Source organism: Rhinichthys klamathensis, unplaced genomic scaffold (genome assembly GCF_029890125.1).
Source record: "Rhinichthys klamathensis goyatoka isolate OS25496 unplaced genomic scaffold, OSU_Roscu_1.1 h1tg000189l_1, whole genome shotgun sequence".
Classification (NCBI taxonomy): domain Eukaryota; kingdom Metazoa; phylum Chordata; class Actinopteri; order Cypriniformes; family Leuciscidae; genus Rhinichthys; species Rhinichthys klamathensis.
Genome location: NW_026606716.1, coordinates 32,163 through 54,373, shown reverse-complemented (window position 1 = coordinate 54,373; position 22,211 = coordinate 32,163). Strand labels below are relative to the sequence as shown.

Below are 22,211 nucleotides of genomic sequence, written 5' to 3'. Positions count from 1 at the left end.
CATTATTTCCACTGAAACAGGAAACTGAGGCGGGACATATTGAATGGCTCCTCCCACTTTTCAAACAGCCAATAGCGTTTAGTTTCCCTCTCAGACTGCAGTCGTACTTGACGGCACCATGGAAGCGAATCCGAGCGCTGATGATAAGCTGGATTCAACAGTAGAAGTGAATAAAGTCTAGCCATTTCATTCTTAACCAACTTAACCGAGTAAAACTCGAGCGTTTGAGCAACCGAACACACACTCCAACCCATATTGCTCTGTGTGTCAACGCTCGCTTCGGCCAGGGGGTGTTTATAGCAGAGGGAGCGGAGCTTCAGATTCTAGAGAGCATTTGATTGGAGAGAAGATGTGATGAGAAGCTGAAGTCATAAAAATCCCTGATCCATTTTAGCGGAAGTGAGAGACTAAGTTTTGAATGCTTATTTCTCCTAAATGCAAATTTTGTCACTCTTTTGGAGCACACCAGCTTATTAACAACCTTAAGGCTAACATATTCATACTAAAAGCTAAAAAACTTGAATTTTGATTTCAGGGGGCCTTTAAACAAGTCAATGTCTGCCTGTGACTAGTCAAAGCATGTTTTAGAAGTGTGCACACTGCAAGAGCGTCAGTGATAAGCTTGAGTCGTGTAGTATGCACTAGGTATAAGTAAACACTTGAAATGGACATATAACCTTGAAACCTGAGTGGAAACACTGTTATAGAGCATAATTTTTCAGGCTCGGCAACCTGACAGTAAAATCTTCAGGAGGGAACCCATGAGAGCCTCACAAAAAGAATCAATGCTAAATCTGACAAATGGGTCATTCGCAGCAGGTCAAATAAATTGAGCATATGGAGGGGAAGGAGAATACACTGCAAAAATAGTATTTTTGTCTTGTTTCCAGTCCAAATATCAAAAAACTCATAAATCAAGATGCATTTACTAGATGAGTAAAATGACATAAGATTTTATGTCTTGTTTTCCGGGGGAATTAATCCAAATTAAGTACGTTTTTGTTTAAAAAGAGCAAAATGATCTGCCAATGGGGTAAGAAAAATAATCTTAATTCAAACAGAAACAAGATTATTTTTCTTACCCCATTGGCAGATCATTTAAAACTCACTTAATTTGTATTTATTTCCCCTAGAAAACAAGACTTAATATCTTATGGCATTTTACTACTTAAGTAAATGCATCTTGATTTAAGATATTTGGACTGGAAACAAGACAAAAATACTAAGTAAGAAAAGCATTTTTTGCAGTGAGGTAGAAAACATGGTACGTACCGAGATGTGAGGCTGGGTGTGTGGCAGGCTCACTGGGCAGCACCACCAGTTGGGCAGAGGGGTCCTGGGGCAGGGGCAGGACTGGCTGAAGAGGGGCAGGCATGGCCGCCGAAAACCCAGGGGGGAGATTCTGATGGAGAGCTGTGTGGCCAATACCTACAGAAACACAAGACAACTTTAAGGATACAACAAAAGCCCTGTTCGGACGGCAACTGTTTCTCATGTGGACGTCTGTAAAAAAAAAAACGTTTGCATGGCACCTCAGTGCTAAACTCAGGCCATTTATTGACGGTGGAGGAGCGAGTTTTGTAATCCCACAAACGTGGTCTTTTGGATGATTGTTTGCTGTAAATAAAATGTCATATGGAATAATACGCATAAATTCGTATTTAATTTAATAATAGGAAAATAATGTTCTATTTATTATTTCATTATTTAAATCTCATTTTTAAAAATAGGAAGCTAGATGCGAGTATGCACTATATTTGAAATCTTGCATTTTATCTCAAAAGGATGTTATTTTAAATAAATATGGAAATTAGTGGAAACAAGTTAATGCAGCCTCTTATTTGCATGAGGTAAAAATAAAGCTGCTTAGTTTGTATTTTTAATGGTGTGTATAATAGCAATAAAATGTTATCATATATTGCTGCCACAATAACACCCCTATTTCAAATGTTTACATGTTTTTTACCTCTTTCTCCTTTTTGTTCGCTGAGGTGGAGCCGTGTGGAAATATTGTTCTTGTAAATACTTTCCAGCATTTCAGTAATAAAAGTATACATTTTATAATGCATGCAAATTACAATGAAACAGTTATTATACAGTGCTCGGCAGTGATCAAAAAGGATTTAAACCGTGAATTTTGAAGTGATCTGTTTTAGTAAACTCAGAGATGTGGATTCGGACGGCAATTAATTCACCAACTGAACTTGGTGTTTGGCAAAAACAGTAGGTCATTTGGCCAGGGATTATTACGCAGGTGGAGGGAGAAAAACACTGACATTCTGGATTCAAACGGCCATAAAATCACAGACTAATCCTGTAAATGTTGAAAATACCTTACGACCCCATGAGAAACAATTACAGTCCGAATAGGGCTAAAGTTGATTTGTTTTGTTTTTTTGTTTTAAACATAAAAGTATGTCAAATATATCAGTAAAGCAGAAATAAACAGTGCAAAATAAGGGGAAAAGTATGTATTTTCCCCATTTCAACGCTCTCATTCTATTCTCAACATTACTGACCATAGGAGTGACTAACTTAACTTACTTAAGCTGGACTGTGACGCTATTTTCTTCTAGAAACAAACTTTGTTGTATTACTTTCCTGTTATCACTGTAAAGCTGCTTTGAAATCTGTATTGTAAAAAGCGCAATGAACGTAACTTGCCTTGACTTGAATTAGAGCACCAGATAAAGCAAAATAAGTGAAAAAGACGACTAAAATGTATTTTTCCCACTTCATTGTGTTCTCAACATTACTGACCATAGGAGTGACCGGTCATCCAGAGGGAGGGACTGCCTGTGCGTGGCATCCAGTGGTGGTGCGCAGAGTGTGTGTGAGCAGCCGGGTCTCCTAATTGGCTTGACTGCATTGAAGTGCCACCTGGCACCATGATATGAGAAGTGAGGTCCCCATGGCAACTGTTAGAGGGATGGATGTGTGCAAATTCCACTCTTTCCTTGTTATCCCTGCAAAGCCAGATTGGAGACAGGTAAAAGGTCAGGGGTTGAGCAAATGTGACAAGTGACAAAAGAAGTGTGTTTGGGGGGGGGGGGGGGGTTGGATCATTCACCTGATAAACACGTCTCGTTCTCTCTCTAGGCACCGGTGGCCCATGTGCTCTACACTTGTCCTTTTCCTCTCCTCCTCTCCTGGTGAATCTGAAGGATACATGGAGCGTGGAGTGCCTACAAAATGGTTAATACATTGACATCAATGGCTACGTTTACATGCACAGCTTTTGTTTCAATCGGACTGAATTCATTCCTATTGATGAATCTGAATGTAGTGTTTACATGAACATTAAACATGTAATCGGGTTGATGTGCGCATTTTTATGTGTCACAAGCTTCAAATCGGAATAGATATTTTACATGCACACACTGCAAGAATATACAGAGTTTCCCGTTGTTTGCATTGCATTACATTGGTTCTTTATTTGTTTTAAACAGCAGACTTAATATTTATCCATTTCTGGTCATAATTTGGAGACAATGAGTATATGAATAGTTGTGCCTTGCTGCTTATATTTATCACGCAGTAAAAATGCCCAGTCATCTGTGGATGAGAATCCAAAAAAAGGACTGGTGGGACGTTGTCCTGCTTCAGGATACCTACGCTATTTCAACGTCACTGCCCATGCGCAGTCCTTTCAGTTTCGGTTTTAAATCCGATCAAGCATTTACATGTTCTCTCGATCGGATTAGAAAAGGAATAAACCACCCCTTTCAATTGGATCGAAATTTCATTCAGGACGAGCTCAATCGGATCGATAAAGGTGTTTACATGAAGGCTTTTCAGTCCGATTGAGCCGTCAATCTGATTACTAACAGATTATTTGGTTGCATGTAAACGTAGCCAGTGATTTTCTCTCATCTGCAACTCTCACTGTCATTGGCTCTCTTGCATGCAAACAGCTGTCGAGCAGCCTTTCTCTACAGTGGCATGTGTGCTCTCTCTCTTTCAGGAGTAAGAGAGGGAAAAGCTGTTTCCACTTTGGGTCTTGGCGAGTTCTGCTATTTATTTTTAATCAGTGAAGTCTTCCAGAGATCATGAATAAACAAACTGCTCTGTTTCCCTGCCTGCTGTTTGTTTAGGAAGACCCTGACAGATCAAGAAAGGTCAAGCTTACCTTTCATGGTGGAGTGGACCCGCCCCTGTCGAGCGCTGGGATGGGTGCCCGATGCTTGGCATGGGGGGTCTCTCTGTCTTGCAACAGCAACTGCAATCCCAACCGGAGGCTGTCGCACCTCGCCCTCAACATGTGGGGCTTCTCCTATCTCTCGCCCACGTCCTCCGCAATCAGCTCGCTCGTTTTCATGGCTTTGGGCTTTCCTCGAGGGTAGGGTCTGCTTGCCTCCTTGAAGAGAGCAACTGGTGCCATTTGGCCCAGTTTTGAGGCTCCCGAGCCCTCCAAACGGGCTCTTCTGGGACAGCAGGAGAGGCTGCTGGTTGCTGTACTTCAGAAGGTTCTTCATAGCACTAGTCTCTCCCTGTGAGCTTGCGACCTCCTGCTGGTTTTGAGGAGGAGCTGGATGAACGGGCGGAGGAGGAGGGGGGCCCATTCCTGCTGTCTGGTGCTGCTGTTGTGTAGGCGGTCTGTTGTTGGTAGCTCCACTGTTAGGCTCCATGTACGCTTTGTGCTGGTTCTCTTCAGAGTGGATGTGATGAGGTTGCATGTCCCAATGCAGCACTGATGGTTGCTGATGTGGGTGATGGTGTGAACTGTTGTTGTAGCCGTAAGGTATTTCCATTTTCTGCTTCATCTCCTGGTTTCCATTAGCCTGGGCCATGTCAGTGCCAGGGGTATCCGGACCAGCCCTATTGTGCTGTTGGTGACGAATGCGGGCAACTTTTTGTCCATCTCGATGCATGGAGCAGCTTCCATGTCCTCCTCCACCACCCATGTGCTGGGCCATGTTCTTCCCAGCAAGAGGTGAGGGAATGGTTGGAGGCCCCGAGTGTGAGCAATCCCTGTAGGGCTGGGAACTGGTGTTGGATTGATTGGGTAAAGGATGGACAGCCTTTGTCTCTTGAGTCAGTGCCGATCTGTAGATGTCCGTTTCCATACTGTTGATGCAGTCAGCACTGCGGGAGCGCACAGTCTGGTGTTGCTGGGAATGGCTCTGCTGTTGTTGTTGTTGTTGCTGTTGCTGCTGCTGTAGATGATGGTGGTGGTTGTGGTTATGCATCCAGTCAGGGGCTTTTTCAGCTTTTCTGTAAGAATGCTGTTGCTGGGTTGGAGGTTGTTGCTGTTGCTGTTGTTTCCTCGGCCAGTTACCATGATGCCCCCCATTGCCAGCCTTTTCCATTGCCTTGTCCTTGACACCGTTCCCTCCGCCGCCAACCCCCTGGCACTCAGAGCCGCCCATCTGGAAGGGGCCTCCGGTTTTCTCCCCGAGGTGGCTAACAGATGGTACAAACGTGGCTCCAGTCACTTTGGGGTCTCTGCAACCACCACTATTGATCCCTTTATCATGTAAGGAAGTATTTCCCATGGGGGCTGGCGGTGGAGGGCAGAAAAAGTCAGGGTGATGGTGTGAGTGGCGGTTGTGGTGTGCATGATGGGGGTGGCCAGGATGGAGCTGTAGACAATGGAAACCACCAGGATGCCCCCCTCCAGCAGCTGAAGCCATGGGTAGCGGAGGAGGCACTGAGTAGGACAAAGAATGGTGCAGTGTTTGACCTCGCTCAAGACAGTCCGTGGGAGTCTGTTCACTGATCCGCATCTCCCCACTTATTGCCTCTTTACCACAGCGGCCGTTAGTGCCACCACCCAAATGTCTGTTTTGGACATTATTGGACCCTACATTACCTCTACCCACCCCATCCCCAATGCAAGAAGTCATGGAGCCCTTTGCCCCAGTCCCATGGTCCCCATTTTGCATCTTTCCATTGAGCAGACAGGCACTAAGAGGCTTTCCCATGCTTTGTGGATGCTCCTTGTACTCCATAGGTAGAGTGGCTTTGTGTCCCCTGGCATTCATCTCTTCCATAGTGACTGGATGTTGTGGGTGGAGCTGGGGTTGATGGGAGTGATGATGGGGTAGTTGGTGGTGATGGCGGTCTTTAGAATCATGTTTACTACTAGACCTGTCTTTATCCTTTGCAGCTGAAACCACACCTCTGTCTAAGCTAGGATCTTTAAGGCCCTTGTGTAGGATCACCCCACTCCCCGCATCCCTGTCCCTGCTGCAGGAGCCCTGGGGTTGTCCTGATCCTGCCCTTGACATTGGCTGGATGTTGTGATTGGCTGATATGAGTGGGGGCTGGGACGGGAGGCTTCGTAAATAGAAGTTCTCTGTGAAACAGATTGGATATGGCTGTTAATAATTTAAATTAGTCCTCTTAAGCTTTCCTTTAGGGTTAATTTATGGAACTATGTTGGAACTATCATATTTGGAGACTAAACAAAGAGAAGTTTGAGTTGCAGAAAGGTAGGATGGAAAGGTAGAAGTAGAAAGGTTTTATGTAATTGTTTTAAAAAATTACTTTTGCCCACCTTTTTGTGTATCATAAAAACGGTGCTGTCCATAGAGGACCCCGCTGTTGGCATGGTGATCCAAATGGCTTATGGGAAGAAAGGTGTGGGCTAGACTCCCTGAGAAGCGAGGATACCCTGGGACTGCTGTAGGGAAAGAAAAAAATAGGGTGTGAACATCAGTGGAAAGGTCCAGAGATAAAATGAGAGAAATAAAGGCTGAGAGAATTGTAGACATAGCAAAAGAAGAAGTGAAAGTAAGAGAGTGAGAGTGATATGGAGAGAGAGCAATAAGGGAAGGAAATCTCTGATAACAAGACAATCATCACTGAGCCACATTTCTTTTTGGCCGTAAGCATTTTGGTCCAGATCTAATCCCCCAGTTCCAATGCAGCTGGTGTTCCATATTCACCAATAACCACAGGCTTTGGATGTCATATTTGCCATTCCTATTTGGGTTTCCAATGCAAACAAGACGACGAGTTCTGTCTAGGGAAGTGAAGTAATGGATGAATTTTGTCTCCTGAACATATGGTTCACACTGTGCAAATCTCACCAAGTTCCCAGTGCTGAGTTAAGAGATAACACAGTAAAACAATAAGCAAAGAGTCCTCACAGCAGAACATGTGGAGATTTAAGAAAGAGGCCAAAGATCAACTTTACTTCAGCTGTCTCAACTCTCCAAAATCTGCCACTAGCATAACAAAGCCATGAGGACAGAATTTACAGGAAAACCAAATACCTTTTAAGCATAAGCCTTTGAAGCTTAGTAAAGGCAAGAAGACAACCCTGTAACCTTTAAATATATGATAAATGTTAGCCTTGTGACTTTCTAAGACAATTACAGTGCTCTGATTTATTATGACTTTTAAACTACTTATAATATGTATGAGTACATTACTGAGAAACAGAAAATATTTTCTTTTGCACCAAAAACAGTTAATCAGTTAACCTGCTGCAACCTTTTTTTCATTTGTGTTTATATCTGAACTATAAACTTTCATCCCAGTCCATCTGTGATAATTTGAATTATTGTAACAGAAATGATACTGTGTGGTTGAAATTACTGTTTAATATTTCAAAGGTTTGATGGATATAGCCGAATCGGTGTCTTTTAGGAGCAAGATCGCGTGGGTGTTTGAATTGAGATCGTGATCTTTTAAACATTAATCGTGCAGCTCTATCTTGCAGGTTTGGAACGATATGAGTAAACGATTACAGAATAAAAAAAAATTCGTGAACTATCCCTATTATACAATTCTGACTAAAGATTATAAAAACCCTTCCAATCATATGGAGGCTTGTTTTTCTTTAGACGCAAAGAGGAAGGTGATAATTGCAAGCTCGTTTTTTTATTCTCACTGCCCGTCAGCATTAATAAACAGACTCATTTATGCCAATTCATTTGAGAATGGAAAAAATAAGGCCCCCTTTAAACAATACATTTCTTCTGTGGGTTATGCAAAAGTGTGATACAAGCTTGCGTTATGCAAATCAGTCTTCAGCTGTTTCTGTGTTTTCTTTGTGTTTCTATGTGTGACACTTGGCAGCGTAATCCCGTTTCACAGTGACGTCTGGCTGGGCCCGATAGTGGCTGGTTGCCTCTCAGGGCACGTGAGCGGCACCGCTGGGCATTGCACTGCACATTCAGCCGTTAATCTGGGCAGGACAAGGGAAGGTGCTGTGCCAGCGGGCTAGACGAAGAAGGTTTTACTGCTTAGTGCTGACATTAATGCTGCTAACACTATTGCACTCACAGAAACGGCAGCTGTCTGAAGTGATTGACACCAGCTCACTCAGCACACGGAGAACTGTTATTATCTGAGCGAGATGCTACTGCAGCTCACTGTAGGATATTCACAGGCAAAACCTGACACTTTCCTCCAAATCAGCGAAAAAGAAGAGGCTCACTGCACATAAACAGCACACAAAGAACTTACCAGGACCATAATACATTTGGAAAACCATATCATTGGTTTTGCCATAGAACGGTGCCTTGAATTTATGACAGGTTCAGTCCCCTTGCAGCAACCTGAGATTAAATGCCTTGCTCACGGATCCAATGGTGGCCAAATGGTGATAGCTTAAGGCTGTTGACTTGAATTAAAGATGTCAAATTAAAAATGGAATCTGAGGAAGTAGAGAGTTATAAGATTGAATTTAGGCTTTTATTTACATATAAACGTCAGCATAAACATACACAGAAGCTCAACATACTTGTTTGATGCACGAGAACAATGATAATGAACCTCATTGGTTCTCGCTGAAGCTCAAACGTGCTGCGTAACACGAGAATGAACCTCATTGGTTCTTGCTGAAGCTCAAACGTGCTGCGTAACACGAGAATGAACCTCATTGGTTCTTGCTGAAGCTCAAACGTGCTGCGTAACACGAGAATGAACCTCATTGGTTTTGCTGAAGCTCAAACGTGCTGCGTAACATGAGAATGAACCTCATTGGTTCTCGCTGAAGCTCAAACGTGCTGCGTAACATGAGAATGAACCTCATTGGTTCTTGCTGAAGCTCAAACGTGCTGCGTAACATGAGAATGAACCTCATTGGTTCTCGCTGAAGCTCAAACGTGCTGCGTAACACGAGAATGAACCTCATTGGTTCTTGCTGAAGCTCAAACGTGCTGCGTAACATGAGAATGAACCTCATTGGTTCTCGCTGAAGCTCAAACGTGCTGCGTAACATGAGAATGAACCTCATTGGTTCTTGCTGAAGCTCAAACGTGCTGCGTAACATGAGAATGAACCTCATTGGTTCTTGCTGAAGCTCAAACGTGCTGCGTAACATGAGAATGAACCTCATTGGTTCTTGCTGAAGCTCAAACGTGCTGCGTAACACGAGAATGAACCTCATTGGTTCTCGCTGAAGCTCAAACGTGCTGCGTAACACGAGAATGAACCTCATTGGTTCTTGCAGAAGCTCAAACGTGCTGCGTAACACGAGAATGAACCTCATTGGTTCTCGCTGAAGCTCAAACGTGCTGCGTAACACGAGAATGAACCTCATTGGTTCTCGCTGAAGCTCAAACGTGCTGCGTAACACGAGAATGAACCTCATTGGTTCTTGCTGAAGCTCAAACGTGCTGCGTAACATGAGAATGAACCTCATTGGTTCTTGCTGAAGCTCAAACGTGCTGCGTAACACGAGAATGAACCTCATTGGTTCTCGCTGAAGCTCAAACGTGCTGCGTAACACGAGAATGAACCTCATTGGTTCTCGCTGAAGCTCAAACGTGCTGCGTAACATGAGAATGAACCTCATTGGTTCTTGCTGAAGCTCAAACGTGCTGCGTAACATGAGAATGAACCTCATTGGTTCTTGCTGAAGCTCAAACGTGCTGCGTAACACGAGAATGAACCTCATTGGTTCTTGCTGAAGCTCAAACGTGCTGCGTAACACGAGAATGAACCTCATTGGTTCTTGCAGAAGCTCAAACGTGCTGCGTAACACGAGAATGAACCTCATTGGTTCTCGCTGAAGCTCAAACGTGCTGCGTAACACGAGAATGAACCTCATTGGTTCTTGCTGAAGCTCAAACGTGCTGCGTAACACGAGAATGAACCTCATTGGTTCTTGCAGAAGCTCAAACGTGCTGCGTAACACGAGAATGAACCTCATTGGTTCTTGCAGAAGCTCAAACGTGCTGCGTAACATGAGAATGAACCTCATTGGTTCTTGCAGAAGCTCAAACGTGCTGCGTAACATGAGAATGAACCTCATTGGTTCTTGCTGAAGCTCAAACGTGCTGCGTAACATGAGAATGAACCTCATTGGTTCTTGCAGAAGCTCAAACGTGCTGCGTAACATGAGAATGAACCTCATTGGTTCTTGCTGAAGCTCAAACGTGATGCATAACAACATTGGTTCCTTTGATAAAAACCTAAATTCAATCTGTTCATCACATAAAGTGATCTTGTCTCTTCAGAAAACGTGGACTAAACCGCTCAATTCATATGGATTAATTGTATGATCCCTTTATGAACTTTTTGAAGCGACAAAGTGGTAGTTTGTCATTGGAGGGACGGAAATCTTTCAAATTTAATTACAAATATCTTCATTTGTGTTTAGAAGATTAACGAAAGTCTTAAAGTCTTGGAACAACATGATTGACAGAATTTTCATTTTTGGGTGAACAAACCATTTCATTATTTTGAGTGTTGAACTTTGTGATTGTGCTGAATTTCTTCAAGTTACAATTCAGTAAATCCTGTCGTTTCCAATTCAAATTCCACCTTAACAGCCTGTGGGTTGTGGCCAATACCAATTCAAACCAGTTAAAAGATCACTATCATATGAGCTAATTCCCAGGCAAATAAAGCTGACTTTAAAGAGAGCTGGAACTTCTGCAAATGCTAATGGTACACAATTCGCACATTCCTGTTAATCCTATCTCTCAATCTACTTGTTCACACGGACAGCCGATCGTTCTCCCGGCGTCTGCACATGACAGCGCATACAAGCGTATGCATCTGTAAATAGCCCAGGGTAAATTGTTTAAGGAGAGACAGAGAGGGGCAGATAAAGCTGCCTGTCGAGATTGCAAATTGAGAAGAAGTGACAGAGTAGTACAGAAATGGAAGACAGGAGGATGGGAGGAGGTGAACGTATTTGTCAGGACTGCTAATTGAAAGGAAGTGATGGAGCCTGACAACAATGGAGGAGGGGGAGGAGAGGGTCTTCAACAGACAGAGAAAAGACATGATTGGATTGAGAGAGATGAAACAAGTGAAGCATGAGGGCTATAAAGAGACAGCCATCACCAAGGGTGCCTGAACATGGGCTTCCCCGATGGAAATTGCTTCATCCTGGGTCCAAAAGAGTCGCTAACATTAGACAACATCAGCAACCATCACTTTATAAATCAACACGTGCTAAACGTTTGCTAATGTGGCAATACAACTCATGTCAAATGATGAATGATGGAGAATTGTCTAGAATTATTAAGATAAATGATGTGTGTGAGAAGTGATTGTTATTAGGGGTGTAGCGATACCCTCATGTCACGATTCGATACATCTCACGATACTGAACTCACGATACCATATTATTGCGATACTTCAAGACATGTGATAAAAGGTTAACAAATAATGTACTGTTGATTAAAATGCTAAATTTGGTTATACATTGAGTGTGTGTGAATGAATAGGCTTGGACTTGGTGCTGAAACCCAAAGCACAGGACAATAGAGACACCAGAATAACAATATTCATGATTCTGAAGCTGAAAACACAGGATTATTTTAGATGAATATGCTTGCACTCTTTCACTGACTAGATATATTTAAAATAATGTCGGCCACTTTTACTGGTAACATCAGACATTTGGCATTATCCCCCATTGCATTATTATACATTATATTCAAGATTAAATATAGTAGTTTAATGAGGTACTGACACCAAAACTCTGATTTTTCTTTTTTGGCATCAAACGCATTTTGTGATGGCATAACAACACTGAACCAAATGACATTGGATGTTAAAATATCCCAATTTGAAAGACTCTCCAACAAAGATGGGATTGTTATGTCACTATTTGGCTCTTGAGCCAGTAGAAAAAAGAAGAAAAAAAGCTGTTAGAGAAATATTTGAGAGATGTTTGCAGATTCCCCACCCAAGCCCCGGCTCTGGCACAAGAACCAGCAGCGTTTCAGAGAGCAGAGATGCTGTAGGAAAGAGAAAGCAGGACAGCAGAGGATGGCAGCCTCTGTTTGGCACAGTTAAAGCTGTCATTTGGACACAGCCCAGCTGGCAATGGGCCCGTTAGGCTTCCCCTATGTTTTTTGTATTTCAGTTCCCCCCTCCAACAAAATAAATGTTCATGAGCTGGAGTTATCAGAATGTGTGCTGTTGAATTAATAAGCACAGTTATGGCATTATGTGCTCCTGCATAAAGAGATTAATATAGTCCTTTGAGAGTCAAGTCCAAAAGCAACCCAGGGTAAAGATAGTGTTTTAGACGGGAGCTTTTGCAGACTTTAAAGTAAGACTTTAAGTTCTGGATGTAGAGCGGTGTACTTGAGGATTTTTTCCTCAGTACTAAAATATGATTTTGTGTAATTGAGTAATTTGGAAAATCAGTTGTTTTTCTAAGGAATAAAATACATTTCACTCCTTAAAATCTCATTTATGCCGTCAGATTGTGTATTTTGCTACGTATTGTTACGGTGTTATTGTATTTTTATGTCATACACAAAGTAGAAATATATTTTTTCTGTTCTTACTGAGCTAATAACAAGCTAATCTGATGTTTACTACTAAATTAACTTTACTGTAATTGCTTGTTTTAAATAAAAGTTTAGTGATTTGTTCTTGTGGTATTTGAACTAAAGGTTGAATTTCTCTTGTTATAATATGATGTGCCCTTGAGCATTACAGTAATCAGGAGATTAATACAACTTATTAAAGACTTGCTGTAAATTGGCAAATATTTTTTTGTAGTTCTAAGCTTGATCACATTTACATTTTTTTTTAATTTATGTTTATCCCTATTTGCCTGTGGGGTAAAAAAAAAATCCTTTATTTAAGATATATGCTTGAATAAACTTAATTCAAGATATATCCTATGAAAAAAAATCGTACAAAATTTGCTTGTCAAGTAAATTACTTTAAGTATGTTTTGATATACTTACAACTAAGAAAAAAAAAAGCTGATTTAGAAAATGTTTTAGCATAATAACACGCCACAGTGTTTATTCCTATTTGCCTGTGGGGTTAAAAAAAAAATCCTTTATTCAATATATATCCTATGAAAACAAATCATACAAAATTTGCTTGCCAAGTGAATTACTCTTGTTTTAAGTATGTTTTGATATACTAACTATACTATACAAAGAAAAAAAAATACTGATTTAGAAAATATTTTAGGATAATTCCAGCATGCGTATAAAATACGGGTAAGTTATGTGGTGAAAACCATAAAACAGAAATAAAATATTGCTATTTTTCCATAAATTATAATATCAGTTGTCACAATGAATCAGATTTGACTTTCTTTCTTTTTTTTTTTTATATATATATATTAAAAAAACAATATATTCGGAAATAAATGATGTCATATAAGCAGTTGACACAAAGCACAAGGTATAGGCCGTGTCGAAGTGCTCTTGTAGACACTCTTATGCTGTTCTGGCGGGAGACTCGGCCCCACAGGGTGCGGAGGATAGGCTGGGTAATTGTGCTTCTCATTTTGATCACTTGCTTTTTTTAATGCAAACTGGAGAAAAGACAATTTGCAATTATCTTAAAGAGGAAAGAGCTGAGTGATGCTGATGACAAGCCAGGATTCAATCATTTTCACACTGCGTTCTGCACAATTAAACTGCAATACAGATAATGGCTTGCTATCATAATCCCACTCATAATCAGCCTTATTACTTAGTAACGTAACCATTATCATCATCCGTATTAAAACTGTCCAGCTTCTTTGAGAGAATGATCGATGTGATCACAGGAGCAGACCACGAACGGACGTCTCTGGGTTCGCGTCTCTTCTCGTTTTGTATCATTGCGTATATAATGCATGGGCAACTTCTGTGAGATAGTCCTCTACCAGATGGGACACCTATGTTTATGTGCATGGTGTCATGGTGCACAGGTTTTTATTGGCCAGTGATAGTTTACCAGGCTTCTGTATAAAGACAAAAAAGGATTGCCGTGATTTTTGACGTTTGTGGGATCATTTTAGGGCCGCACGATATTGGAAAAAACTTATTTAAGATATTTAGTTTTTCTGCGATATATAAAAACAATTTCACCAGATGATTTGAATAGCTCTATTTGTTTAATTTTACAATAATTGGGGTGATCATTTATTTATTTATTTTTAAAGGGGAGTGAATCTGCATAGAAAATAATAAGCAAATTATAAGCATAGATAAATACAATAGAAGAAAGATTCAGGCAAAAAAAAAAAAATTGGAATAATCAAATGTAAAATAACAGTCTTCACTGTCTAAATGAAATATAACAAGTATAATTCATTTATTAATACAATTTATTTATCTTTTTTAAAGCTACAAAAGTCTTTTGTAGTTTGATCACCATTGCTATCACAAACAGCTGCGGGTACATTAGGCTGCTGTCACTTTAAGACGAATGCGCAGTCCTAATATAAATGACACGCATCCGTTTACGAACACATAACCAACCGCGTTAACGAGGAGACTTCGCCGAGACGGGTATTTTGACTTATTTTTGCGTGCACGTGTCCGTTTAAGCTTTAAAAAAGAGAGAAAGGGAACTAAATTCAGCACAGAAACCACTTAAAACACATACAAATGATAAACTCTCACTCTATGATGGTTAAACTTATTAAAAATAATCTGTGAATCACATGCGTTCTGAAACGGGGAGCAGCTGGACCGCACTGATCTCGGATCAATCCCTATACTTGACAGCGCACATCGCGATAACGATGCTGAAACGATACGTCGTTCAGTCCTAGATCATTAATATGTCCCTAAATCTCAAAACTGAGCTTTACTAAAGTCAGACAGCCTCCACTTTGTACAGTCGGTGGTTCTCGGCCAGAAAAACGCTTCAAAAGTGGACCTGATTTTATGCCGATAGATAAGCTCAAAAAGAAAAGTGTGAACTTCAAACGGATCAGGGATGTATTCAGCCGTACCAGAGGGAGAGGAAATAGACTGGGGTGTAGTGATAACTAGCATGGGGAAAGTGCAGGCTGAGTTAGCGGATCACACAAACAGTACACGGATGAACTCCTAATGGTTTATGACCGTTTGGCACATTTGGACGTGGCCCGGGGGGGTTTGTGTGTGAATAAGTGCAGACTGGCATTGGGCATGCCTGGGCATCTCTTACTCTTGCAGTCTCTCTCTATATTCCTCTCTCTGTGGAGTTGTGCTAGTCTGTCATCTGTAGGGATCTGGAGAGTCGCTAGCTCTTGATTCGGCTGGGTGTGGCTCGAGCTCGGGCCAAGCTAGTATAAGGTGCGGTGGGAAAACCCACGATGCTGTTGACCGTTCTTGTTCTTTCTCGAATGTTTTGTGCGCGCATAAATTCTTGTTGATGCACATCACAGACCACAAGATTCTTTGGCTGAACTTTTGTCCCCTTTCTGCACTGTCGAAAAAAACAACTGGGACGGGACATTTCACAGAGCAGAGAAACAGAGAGAGCTGTTCCTTTTGATGAGAAAGTCCAGAGACACAAATACATAGATTGACACATATTATGACACACCATTAATCACAATTAACATGAAATCGCGCTTATTGGGATCATTTTTTATGTGCAGCTTGTCAGAGACATACAGCTCTGAAAGCACTGCGAGTCGCTTATGTGCATTTGAAAAAGCAAAACGCGTCAAACATCTTTCCGAACATGAGAAGCATTTATAAACATCTTGTCCAATAAGACAACATTTAAAAAAATCAAGCATTTCGATCTTCTGTTTATTCAACTACAGCGATAGTATGATGCCCTTGGGGATTTCCTGGAATGATGTGTGTTATCGTACTTCTGCGGGGGATATTTGGTGTGTGTGTGTGTGTGTGTGAGACGCCCTCTGGCGTTCAGATGAAGCAACGTGGCGTGATCGGACCAAGCACTACTCTTTTTTATTGCAGGTCAAAATGAATAGATCTGAGCCATTAGGGTCTAGATCGAAACATGATCCAGCAATACAGGGGTGTCAAATGTGTCGATTGCATGACCTGGCAGTCTTGACAAATACAGTCAAACCAAAATGTATTCAGACACCTTCAACATTTCTCACATTATCCCGTTTTTGAAGTTTACACGGAGATGATAACGAAATTTGTCGAAATTTTCCAAAACTTGCACCTTGTACTGTGCATAAAATAAATCGCAGCCTTTGCCAAATCGCGTGCGGTTAATCGATTAATCGCGCAGCCCTTACACATATTGATTGATTGATTTCTTTATTTTGAACATGTAAATACAATTTTAAAAAAATCTGAGACAAAAAAACAGATACTTTCCAATACTTAAAAAAAAAAAAAACTCTAACATGTACAAAAAGGAGTAGGAAGAAGTAAAACTTATGTACTCCTACCCCTTTATACCCTTACTACAATAAGACAGACAGATAGACAAGCAGGTGAGAGCAACTGAGCCATCTTACCTTCATGCGAGTGGGGGAACCAGATCTGCGAGGCGCTGGAGTGAGGACCCCCACGATAAGAAGGAGAGGCGGGAGAAGACGGAGGTCTGGAGGGGTGTGGGGGGTGTGAGGGGGGGGAGCCGAGACTGCTGGCCAGGAACGTCCCCATGAAGGAGGCCGAGGAGTTGCCCATGAGTCCACTGCCTGTTTTAAGAGAGGAGAAGGAGAGTGGAGAAGTTAGGGTGTGTTGACTGGCGTGTGAACACTGGGTTTTGGCATGATGGTGACCAGTTGGATTCAAAGACTTTGTTTTAGCTGACTAGTTCACCCAAAAAATTAAAATTAGCCCATGATTTACGCACCCTCAAGCCATCCTAGGTGTATATGACATTCTTCTTTCAGACGAATACAATCAGAGTTATATTAATAAATGTCCTGGCTCTTACAAACTTTATAATGGCAGTGAATGGCTGTTTCTGTTTTGAAGTCCATAAAAGTGCATCTATCCATCATAAAAGTGCATCTATCCATCATAAAAGTGCATCTGTCCAACATAAAAGTGCATCTATCCATCATAAAAGTGCATCTGTCCATCATAAAAGTGCATCTATCCATCATAAAAGTGCATCTATCCATCATAAAAGTGCATCTATCCGTGATAAAAGTGCATCTATCCATCATAAAAGTGCATCTATCCGTGATAAAAGTGCATCTATCATCATAAAAGTGCATCTATCCATCATAAAAGTGCATCTATCCATCATAAAAATGCATCTATCCATCATAGAAGTGCATCTATCCATCATAAAAGTGCATCTATCCATCATAAAAGTGCATCTATCCATCATTAAAGTGCATCTATCCATCATAAAAGTGCATCTATCCATCATAAAAGTGCATCTATCCATCATAAAAGTGCCTCTATTCATCATAAAAGTGCATCTATCCATCATAAAAGTGCATCTATCCATCATAAAAGTGCATCTATCCATCATAAAAGTGCCTCTATTCATCATAAAAGTGCATCTAACCATCATAAAAGTGCATCTATCCATCATAAAAGTGCATCTATCCATCATAAAAGTGCATCTATCCATCATAAAAATGCATCTATCCATCATAGAAGTGCATCTATCCATCATAAAAGTGCATCTATCCATCATAAAAGTGCCTCTATTGCATCATAAAAGTGCATCTATCCATCATAAAAGTGCATCTATCCATCATAAAAGTGCCTCTATTCATCATAAAAGTGCATCTATCCATCATAAAAGTGCCTCTATTCATCATAAAAGTGCATCTATCCATCATAAAAGTGCATCTATCCATCATAAAAGTGCATCTATCCATCATAAAAGTGCCTCTATTCATCATAAAAGTGCATCTAACCATCATAAAAGTGCATCTAACCATCATAAAAGTGCATCTATCCATCTATCTATACAGAATTTGATTATCAGGATAAAGTCCCAACCCTGTTCCTGGAGGCACCATCACTGCACGTTTTTGAACTCTTCCTAATCAAACACACTTGATTCAACTCATGAGCTCACCAGCAGAGACTTCAAGACCTGAAACGGATGTGTCAGGTAAGTGAGACATCCAAAATGTACCGTTGGTGTGGCTCCAAGACCAGGGTAAGGAAAGACTGGTGTGTATTCTGGCCAAGAACCAGCAACTTAGACAGGAAAGCGCCATCAGTCCAACATATTCATTAACCAACAACTGTTCACTATTTTACTTTCGCTTTAGTGGCACATAAATCTCAAAAAGCACTCAAAGATATCTTCTTTACTTGTTCGAAAGTTGAGGCACTTTCTAACAAGTAAAGAAGATATCTTTAAATGTAACAAAGATATCTTAAAGGTCTGTAATATAATATGCCACAAATGGTGTGTGTGTGTCTGAAGCTGAGACTAGTTATTGAGTAACTTTCTAAGCAACAAATATCACACAAACTCCCCTGTGTCCTGGAGGCATATGGTTAGCTCAGAGGTTAGCTGTTAATGCCTGCCAGATTCATTCACTTTCCAAGACCATGAGTGGACACCACCCATCCAGCATACACACATTCATAATCTAGTTTAACCCCGAGACATCAAAGTCCGAGCCGGGATACGTCAAGCCATCACTCGACAGATACCTCATCTCACAGATGAATGCACAGCCTTTCTTTTTCTCTCTCCTGTGAATTCCCATCCCAATTTTCCTCCCTCTTTCTCCATTACCCTTTTTTTGTCATTCACTCTCGTGCCCTTAGTCTTGCCCTGAACCCTGCTCTTTTTCTCTTCGTTTCAATCACCAGCCTTCTCCACTGTTGTACCTTCTTCTGTCCTGTGTTATTTTCCACCATCCTGCAGCTGCATTTCGACCTCAGGATTACAGCATCATTTTGACACCCTCCAGAAAGTCTCCATGTTTCTTTCTTTTTCTTGTCTGTGGGTCCAAAGAATGTGGAAAAACACATTCTCAACCACTGATATGGTGAGAATATCAGCATGATGATGTGCTTGCAAAGCTAACACTTTACAGCCTTAGTAAATCAGCATTTTAACCTTTGACTCTACATCTTCAGTCTGACATCGTAAATCCTAACGTCTTGGCCTTAGACATCATCATAATTACACAAGAAAATTTTACAAATGGTGACTACAAATGTAGTGAGTACTTTCTGAGCTCTCACTGTTTGTCTCCCTTCATAAATAGCTGCTAGAAGTAGCCTATATCAACCGTTGCATTTGCCTGTACTTAGCTAGACAAATATGAGTAATTGATTAGTCAGAGCAATGCCCCTGTAACTGATTGATGGGCTATTATTCATTACAGATAAAGATAGAAAAAGACACACTGATTAACCATGATTTTAATTGAGCTCCCAGTTTGATGGTCTGAGGTCTTTACTCCTATAAATTCATCCACAGTATCAGACACATGCTTGAGTGTGAATGGCAGACACGCGTCCTACTGGTCATTGTGTAAAATTACATTTCTCAGTCAATTTTAGTTTGACACAGGATTGGCAAGGCTGGGAGTACTGATTAAAATAGTCAAAGGCTCACACAGGACACCCACAAACTGCTCACTGAGGCTGCTATATTGAGAGCATACATGTACACGAAGAACAAAATACTGGGTTTTCCTCAAACCTACATTGGCCTGAGATGCTGATAGGCTCCAGCATCCCCACGACCCTAAGGCAGGAAAACACCCTGGCCTGAATGGATGGAAATTCATGTCTTTGATCAGAATAATCTACAAATTGGACCAGACTTTTTGCCAATAGTGAAATGTATCACTCTGCAATATAATAGTTTCATTATAACATTCATTCAGTGATGAAATAATGTACAATTCACTACGGAAATATTGAGCGCCAGTGTCAACTACAAATATTTGCAGGCTTACTTAAACATTCACGAGTGTTTGATCCCACAAATACACCAAGTTTATGTGCTAATAATTTACTCATACAGCCAAACCCAAAATTGAACAGGCAAGGCTCCAAACAAAACACATGGGACAGTGCAAGTCTGATGTTACCAGACACCTCCCTCTGAGAGCATGCCATCCATGTGACAGAGCAAAACACGACCACTCTGATGTCAGAGGCAAGAAACTGTGATCACAAGGAGAAAAGACCAAAACACTAATGTAACAACTTTCCAATATGCAGTTCATCCCGTGACAGATAAGCGCCCAGGAAGCTGTAGGTGGAGGGAAATGGAAGTGGCCTTCTTGGGAACTAGGAGGAGGAGTATGGTAATTACAAACTTTGGACATCCACCCACTCATGGGGCAGATGAAAGACAGGACAGAGATGATGGGTAGAGGTGTAAACAAGTGACCAGGGGTGGCTGCCAACCAACCAAACTGGGCGCTAGAGTGGATCTAGGGCGTGAGAGTGTTTGTTTAGCAGGTCATTAAAGGGAAAACCAGGGCTCTTCTCAGCTAAGCCAGCCTCGTAATGTTCTGTTTTCCCTGACCTAATAATGTTTACATCTTAGGTAATGCCAGTCTGGTGCTTCCATGAAGGCTTAAGAAAAATCAGATCATGTGCATCCTAATCTGTGCCGATCCCTTACAGCAATGGAGATTAATCCTATTATATCATTTTTTTTTTTAAAAGAGCATGGTCGGGCTGCCTAGATTAATGCACACATTAATACACACATCCACAAATCCTTGGGATCCACACATACACCCACAGGCATGTCGTAGCCGGCGGGGTCCTGGCACAACCGGTTGTAAACACTGGATCTCATGTGCCGCCACAGCGGATGCCATGGCATTGCCACCCGTTAACGGAGGCGGGAAGATTCATTCAGATCCCAGTCAGCTCCCAGTCGGCTCAGTGGGAGGCGTTTAATGGTGCCGTTGTCATAGGAATGGTAAGAAGTGAAGAGATGAGTGAGAACAGCATGGCCTCATCCAAACCAGACGCTCTGTGGGCTGAGCCGGTCTGGGGTGTTGGTAACTTGCTGTTTTACACTGATCTGATGAAAGTTGAGCAGTTTATCTTCAATTGGTGGAGCGAAGCCTTCAAGGGCAATAACTGATCGCAGGCCTGTGTTAAAGCCAGTAAGTAACACTTAGACATGACATCGTCAGTTTGGACTCGCTGCTTGGATTGCTCATATTAACTATGCAATCGTCCCACATCACTGTTGAACGCAGAGACACACACATTGTTCAAACTTGAATTACTGCTTATTCCTCTGTAGAGTCTAAAAGAGTCTAGAAGTGGTTAACACAATAATTCAGTAATTCAGAGTAATTCAGGACAGCATGCTGACTGACATCAAACAGAGCAACTGTGTCACCTACAATGATCCAAACAGCTCCAAATTATGGAATAATCAAAAATTAGAGCGTAAATATAAATCACTTAACCATCCCTCCGGTAATACATGGAAGTGCCTAGTGAGAAGTAAGAGTCCTAAAGAAAAAGCTGCCCTGGTTCAGTAACCACTGCATTTCCATGTAAACCACACACTACAGTCACAGTTATCAGAAAAAGCATGTCGGCAGTGAGGAAAGAGTCTCATTTTGACTTACCAAGTAAAAACATCCTGTTAAGGGTCACTTGAGTCCTCTGTTCTTTATCTTTTATAGAAAACAGATGTTAGAAGTGGAGTTCAAGAAAGCAGAACCTCAGACTCTCTTAAGAGCCTCAACACCTTATACAATCCTCACGTACTGACGGCTAACACGGCAATCGCTCCTTCAAACTCCCAAGCCTCAGACAGACTGGGGCGCACAACTGGCTCTCGCCCCGTGACTCAGAAAACACTTCCTCGCTGTAAAAAAGGAGCAGGAATTTCAAATGGCTACTAAACTGGGGGGATTTCCTTATAAGAGTCAAAGCCATCTTGAAAACATTAGAAGAATTGGTAGCCAAACATTCCTATTGGTTTGTAGACAACTGGGATGGCGCTCCTGTTTCACAGCGCTGGAGGGACGTGTAGAGCGGGAAGTGGAGGGACCCTCAGGGACCAAGTTGGATGAGTGTGTGTGTGAGACTTGGTGAGTGGGTGAGCATGTAAATTGGAGGGGGTTGGCCAGACAGCGGTCCTACTTTGACCAGCACCAAAGTGAGTCAAACTGAAGTGATTCCAGGACTCATGTGGGAAGAGGA

At 41.5% G+C, this 22,211-nt stretch overlaps 1 protein-coding gene across 1 annotated transcript in view; it reads right to left on the bottom strand.

Moving 5' to 3' along the window:
• The window catches only part of LOC130095236 (BAH and coiled-coil domain-containing protein 1), a 71,722-nt gene extending 49,871 nt beyond the window's left edge, over positions 1-21,851 (bottom strand). The window contains exons 1-8 of the mRNA XM_056261923.1: positions 21,774-21,851; positions 21,632-21,679; positions 16,598-16,780; positions 6,500-6,625; positions 4,130-6,298; positions 3,071-3,185; positions 2,761-2,966; positions 1,273-1,428 (exon numbers count right to left, since the gene is read on the bottom strand). Of these exons, the coding sequence (XP_056117898.1) occupies positions 1,273-1,428; positions 2,761-2,966; positions 3,071-3,185; positions 4,130-6,298; positions 6,500-6,625; positions 16,598-16,780; positions 21,632-21,644 (2,968 nt within the window). The 5' untranslated portion in view covers positions 21,645-21,679; positions 21,774-21,851. The remainder of the gene's footprint in view (positions 1-1,272; positions 1,429-2,760; positions 2,967-3,070; positions 3,186-4,129; positions 6,299-6,499; positions 6,626-16,597; positions 16,781-21,631; positions 21,680-21,773) is intronic.
• Between the last annotated feature and the right edge of the window lie 360 nt (positions 21,852-22,211).